We start from the raw sequence: 6,970 nt of genomic DNA on the forward strand, positions 1-6,970 counted from the left end.
GTTATAGCTGGGGTCCATTGCACTGAGCACTGTAAGGACCTGGAGAAGACAGAAGCCTCTATTAGAAAATGTTTTTCAACTTACAGCCTTTTAACTCTGTGTTTAAATCTTGCGATAGGAGCAATACATTTCACTGTGTATGGCCACAACTGCTGAAGTTACAGGCCAGTGTAAATGAATCTTTTGCGAGTAAATGGAACTCTCGATCGGAAGCAACTCACAGACATGCAAAGAGTTGGGTTAAAAATGTGTAGAGTCCTGTTTAGTGTTTACATAGAGCACTGGTGGAGGGAGAAAGATTCACTGTTTTAATGGCAATCCAGTGTGTATTTAAGTAATATGAAAAAGAAAATTTTAGGTTTTGTGTACTGTAATAACTAAATGTCTGTTAACATTAAACTAATATGTGCTCTTACACAGCTAAACTACTAATGTCATTTGTAAATTGTCATCTCTAAGCAAGCAAGCAGACAGCCCTCTGGGAATTTCATGCATTATACGTGTGCTAGGGAGAAGGAAAGTGTACACAATTACAAAAATAAAGGTAACTTTTTATTCTTGTTTTGCCTTTACTGTTAAAACTAAGATTTTTCTGGTAAACCTGCCTCCTAAGTTGGGTTACAATGAGGCTAGCTGATAGTTCCTATCAGTTGCTATGGTTTTTCTTTTGTGGTGCTCTCATTGGTACTTTAATAATAGATTCTGCAATGACTGTCAGATTTTTTTGTTTGGTCGTAAGGCATAGCTGAAGGTGTTGAAAAGGTACTAACCTAGCCTAAAACTGCTGTTGCTGATCATTGGGCATTACCAGGTATGGCTGGGATTTCAGCCATGAGAGGAATGGATGCATTGTGGAGACAAAGGACTAATTGCATTTACTTAAAGGGACATTGAGTTACCATCAGTTATTGTATTTCTTTTAGGAAAACACAAACCTGTTTGTTTCTTTTTGAACTACTAAACAAGAACAGTCCAAACACACCAACAGTTTATTTGTTTCAAGGATGTTAATCTGGTGGCAGTTTCTCTTTACAAAATAGTAATTTTAAAAAAGCAAACAGTAGCCATTTTGTTCGTCAAATGTTTGTTTAGTGAGGCGTTTGAAAAGCTATCAAAGTTGAAACCAGTTATGCTGCAACTATAGAAACCAATAGTAAATAGTAGTAGTATTTTGTAAATAATTCGAGAGGCCAGTTTGTACCTTGTCGGTATCTCTGGAAAGCAACAAAACTACAGAATCCCTATTAAAAAAAAAAAAAAAAGCTCCTGCTGATGCTCCTGCTGTTGTTGGAAGGGATGAATTCATACCAATAGTTCAGTGAATATATTTGTGGTGTCTGTCTACTTTAGAGGCTGATCTTCCTCTGATCTCACTGCATGCTTACCTTTGAAACCGCAAGCACAGAGGTAGTTAATTTTGCATGTTCATAAGCTGGGCAGTAAGCCACCATCTCTAATATTTACCTGAATGGAGAAATACTTGCTGTTGGCAGAAGTTAGGTATGTGGTAAACCCATTCTCTAATAGCTTGGCAGTCTGACTTCTTGGAGACTTGGAAACCCCTGCACAGGGGAAGGAGGGCTGGAAGGTCAGTTTGCACAGACAGCAGCCGGTTGACGTCTACAGGAATCTCCGGTGAACTGGGTATCATTTTGTCCTACTGCACTGCTGCGCAATGAAACGGCTCCGAACCAGGTTTCGTTCAAAAGGCAGACCTCACCCTTGTCAGAAACTTGCTGCCACAGGGAATGTAGAAGATGCAAATAATGCAGTGTACTGGGCCTCAGCACAAATGGTCCGATCCTTCAAAACAAAACTTACTTTTCACTCTTCTCATCCCAGAGGTGCATATGTCTGGAAAGAAGCACCCTTTGCTTCTAACACCCAGGGCTGAAAGAGATGGATGTGACACCCCTTCCATCACCACAACCATGAGATGTCTCAAAGGCAACTAAGTGATTTCAAATCTTCAAATCCTGTAGTGGATTTCCTTTTTTGTCCAGAAAGGATAATTTGTTCTGATGTAACTGAGTGGCTGCTCAGTATCTCTAAAATTAAATCCAACGTACTCTTCCTGCAAAGTATTTTCAGCCTCCTCTTCTCCAGGTTCAATGTTTCAAAATCCCATCTTAATCTGAGATCTGTAATTGCTTTTATCCAGGGAAGACTCATGCTAAATGTGTATACTTTTTAGCTTATAAACACTCAGACTTCCTGACTACTCTACCTAGCTAAGGTCTGGCAACATGAGAAGCACATTAAGAGACTGAAAATAATTTGAGGCACGTACAGAGAAAAGACTCTCGGACCAGTGCAAACCCAGGACATCGATTTAGCAATTCTCAAGCTTAGTAATAAATATGAGGTTTGTCTACAGATGTCATCACTGGAGACTGGAGGGGGAAAAAAATAGCCAGATTTTTCCATCCCCTAAAATATCCTAAAGAAACATTTGGTGGCATTTAAATAGGAAAACATTATGCTATGCCAGAAACAAGTTTTACTTTTTAATATTTCTTTGAATTGCATGATAGTGGTTATCAGAAGATGTTTGTGGTGTGAAAATATGTGGGTTCTTTTTGCTTAATTTTTTTTCCCCAAGATGATCATGTTGAAACTTGTGGTCCTTGCTACATCTAAAAAATCATAAAGCAGTTTAGGAGACAAGCTTTTGTTTACACTGCCACAGATGGCTGGAATAAATTAATGGACTCACTAAAGAACAGTTCATTTTAGTTTAAAATGCATTTGGACACTTATCAAAGCTCACATGGTGGCCATTTTATGTTATTTATTCATCTATTTGTGCTTTACAATTCCATGCCCAAAGGCTATGTCTGAGTAATGGTCAGAGTTTCCTCCTAACAGAATTTATAATTATGTATATCTCACAGTTCAAGCGCATTTGTACTCCTGTACTGTGGCATACCCTGGGTTATCCTGTGTAGCTACTCCTTCTGAAGAGCGTTGCAAATCCAGCTGTAAACAAGCAGATTAGAAAGGCAAGGTAAACTTCTTCACTAATGTGAATGTTTTAAGTTGAGCATTTTCCCTAAATCGGTGAAGAACTGCACAAAGTTGTAACTATATACTTCCTTCACCATCAACGCTGCTATTTGGGAGAGGTAGTGAGAGCAAGACTTCCCAAATTAACTCCTGAACTCCAATCCCCCTGGACTGGATTATGATGAGGGAGGAAAAAGGATGGCCTAGTTACTCTATGGCTCTTCACTTATGGACCTTTCAGAAACAGTGCAGTAAAACCTCTCCCTCTCACACTTCAACTTTTTCACGTGTATACACTTGTTTCCTCCTTGGCACCTGTACAGTGAAGACATGCAACACAGATGTCTTCGGAGCTGATGAACCTGGCACTGGAATCAGTGGGGCTACATCTTTCAGCTTGACTCTAATAGTGATTTGTCTTGCCCTGGGAAAGTCAGCAGCACTACTACTGTGACTCCTAGCGTAAGGGAAGAAATCAAACCAACATCTGAGTAGCTGTTGGGAGCCTTCAGAAGCAGCTTGTCATCTTCATGGCATTTTCTTGCTAATCCCATTTCTCTTGGACCCGTTGCATACTGGATATATCACCTTTAGACTGTTGCACTTGGGAGTTGACAAGCCAAACCGAGGGGGCAGAAGCAGCAAATAACTGAAATGTAAATCTGTGCGCTGTCATAGTGAAGTACTCAAAGAAGGTAAAAGAGCAACTTGGGCTCACTTCAGGCTTTCCTGAATCCCATGAATTTGACAGATGAACTTGCTTAAGTGTAATGTGTAATCTGGATTGCTAAATCAGGCGTTCAGATGTTGGGAGGTGCTAGCTGTGAGACTGTAACCATCACTCTTCATCATATGCGATGAGTAAAGAAACTGGTCCTGGAATAAAAATAGCGTGTGATTAAAGACTGCCCACCAGGTCCAAGTTACAACTGCACAGCAAATTGAAGTCTGGAATGTCCTGCCTTTCTAGTACTTGAACTGATGTGAATCAGGGGCAGTTTTGAGGAAAAAGCGGGGAGTTGCTTGTATGGTATGTCAGTACACTGAGACCCCTAGGCTCCCTAATACATCACTGCCAGAATTTGAATGCTGAACTTTCAGAGTTTACACTTTACCCTTTAAACTCGCAGATTAACTACTGCAATGGCTGGGGGAGGAATCTTTTGGTTTAGATTGCGGGCTGTGTTCCTGGAACCATTTGAATTTGAAGGCCGTGGCCTTGCTGGCTGCCTGCCGCCCTGCCCTGCCCTCCTTTGCCCTCCCAGCCAGGCAGCCGTTCCCAGCACAAGGCTGTTGCTGCTGTGGTGGCAGCGAGTGCCTGGAGGTTTTCTGAGAAAGTTCACGTGCAATTATTTCTTTGGCATGTGAACAAATTTTACCTGAAGAGCACAAGGAACAAAAGGTTAATGGCAATTTTCAAAAGCCTATAACTCAACCAAGCCTCAACAGCATTTCATGCCAGAAGTGAAAGTAAGGTCCTTACTTACTTACTGCTCTGTTTCTGCTGCTTTCAAAACCCTGCTAGGGGGGAGGAGAAAAAAAAAAAAATCAGAGGCTTAGCACTTCTTCAGGAAAAAAGCCCAAACTATATTTAGGCTACGTAACACTTCTTTTATTAAAATTTCTTTTAACTTCTGCTTTAGAAAAGTGGGAATACTTGTATTCTGATGAACGTTGTGCATGCTTCCCTGTTTCTGCTCATTTATGTCCTGAAACAAGGTTCAGCTGTACAGATGCTCGGTGCTGATAAGAGCACTATTTGCCACAGCTGAGAATCCGGAGATCAGAGGGTGATCCATGGAAGGCCAGCCCTCCTGAACTGCTGGGGGAAGCTGGCAACGGCAGCAGGCTGACACAGACTGGCTGACTGCCATGGTTTGCAGACAGTAAGTTGATCCCCAGGAGAACTGTGTGGGAGGGGAAATAAGAGGAGCCCCCTCTACCAAGAAATACAAATTGTGAGGTAAGGCAGGGTATGGTTAGGTCTCTGAATCTCTTTCTCTGACCTGTACTTACTGGCAGATTAAGTCCTGCTTCATTTGGAGGGGAAATTAATTTCATTACTTCTGTGAAATTTAAATGGTGTTACTATTTACTGGTTTCACGGGGCAAAAATCCTACAGGTGTCAGGTTCATTTGGCTTGGTAGGTAACATGGGCGTAACCAAGGATTTTATAACCTGCAGAGCAAAAGAGAAAATGTGTGTGATGACACTTTCCAAAAAGAAGTGGAGGTTCCTCAAAAGGGTGTTCTCTGTAACGGCTGAAAACCTCGCAGGACAGAATGAAACTGGAGAGTCCAGCGGCTGCTGCTAGTCTCTTCTAATGTAACTGCTCCTTTAGAACAAATGGATGCAAACTGTAGATGGTTGGACACAAAGCAGTTTATTATTTCATATACATGGAAATATTCCTTGTGAAAATGATTTATGGGCCTAACGCACTCGCGTAGTCAATATAATGCTGTAGATCAGGAGCAAACACAACTAGAAAACTCCCCAGCTAGCACCAGAGACCACCGAGCTGCTCAGCAATGTCAGTACTGATGAAATGAACCAGACTCTTGGATTTATTAGAGATAAGTACTAGCAATGCACAGGATCCTGCTTCTGATTTTCCTACCAACACTTCAACTGCTTTGCATGGGTGATTGTAATCAGCAAGAATTGTTATGCGATGGTGCTGAAGCAGAGACTTGAGAAAACACAGCTCTCACTTGAGACACAAAAGACCACAACCTTATTTCTCTGCATCTTATGAGGGAAACAAAATCTCCACTGGGCATCTCGAAAGTGCTCATTTACAGAGATAGAAAGACATAAAATAATTACAATGCAAAGAAAAATTTCCATGCTATTCCATGAGAGGCATTCTCTCCGGAGACATGAAAGGAAGAGAAAAGGCAAACCTATTCTCTACTGCACCCCAAGGGTCATCAGTGTCCAGAAGCTACTTATACTTTTTCAGGCTTTTTGTAAAGCAAATAAGAGTGGGAAGCCCTTTTTTTTTTTTAATCCTTTTTATGTCGTAATAAAGAAGAGTAGAATGAAAGCTAACTGGATAAAATGAGTGCTGTGAAGAGCATGCTGAAGACCAGATCTGTGATTCTCTTTTGAGAAGGGGAGAAAGAACCCAAGAAGTTGCCTGGCATGCAAATAGGAAAAGGAAAGACCAATCATAATTAAAACTCCTCTATTCCTGTGAAATGATGAGAAAAGCTCTCACATTTTGGGGGATCATAGGTGTGGCTACTTGAAAGTGCTGTCTAGAAACTGACGTTATGGTGTTTGTGTTTTTTTCCAAATGGAGAATACTTGCTTTTGCTGTTTTTTAAGGTAGTAGGGAAGGCAGAACTCCTTTGTAGGCATGTTGCAGCGGGAATGTTTATTTCAATGATACCATAAATATTGTGTTTGCGGTATCAAACAATCGCAATGTTTGGGAGGAAAGAAACTTAAGAGAGCGCAGAGGCTGCGTGACCTGGCCTGCTTGCCTTTGGGGCACTCCCTGCGGCAGGGTGGCTCTCCCGAGGGGATGCAGGGGGAGGGAAGGCTCGCTGTCCCTGTGGGGAGCGGGGTGAAGGTTCAGGGACAGCCCAGGCCTGTCACGCTGGGAAGGTGTATGCCTAACCCCGGGAAGGGTCCTCCCGCTTTGCTTCTGGGCAGGAGAGGGGCTGTGTCCCTGAGCACGGCAGTGTGGGATGCGGCCCTGGCGTGCAGGCTCCTCTTGTGGGATTTTCACGAAGTGGAAAAACAACCAGGGTGAGGTTTGGCCCTGTCCCCGCTTTCCCTTCCCCCAACAGGGAACGGGGAGGACGATGGTGAAGGAGGCTGCGGTGCGCATGGGGACGACGGCGAAGGAGGTTGTGGTGCGCGTGTGGACCGAGACGGGGCGAGTGCCCGCGGGCTCTGGCGAGGGGTGCCGCCGCAACTCATGGAGGCCAGGGTGGGGCCCAGGGCACCCGC

At 43.0% G+C, this 6,970-nt stretch overlaps 1 protein-coding gene across 1 annotated transcript in view; it reads left to right on the top strand.

Moving 5' to 3' along the window:
• Nucleotides 1–6,822: 6,822 nt before the first annotated feature.
• Nucleotides 6,823–6,970, top strand: part of DPYD (dihydropyrimidine dehydrogenase) — a 372,912-nt gene continuing 372,764 nt past the window's right edge. Inside the window, exon 1 of the mRNA XM_009333861.1 lies at nucleotides 6,823–6,950. Coding sequence (XP_009332136.1) covers nucleotides 6,823–6,950 — 128 coding nt within the window. The remainder of the gene's footprint in view (nucleotides 6,951–6,970) is intronic.

The sequence above is a fragment of the Pygoscelis adeliae genome, unplaced genomic scaffold (assembly GCF_000699105.1).
Source record: "Pygoscelis adeliae isolate BGI_AS28 unplaced genomic scaffold, ASM69910v1 Scaffold10, whole genome shotgun sequence".
NCBI lineage: Eukaryota > Metazoa > Chordata > Aves > Sphenisciformes > Spheniscidae > Pygoscelis > Pygoscelis adeliae.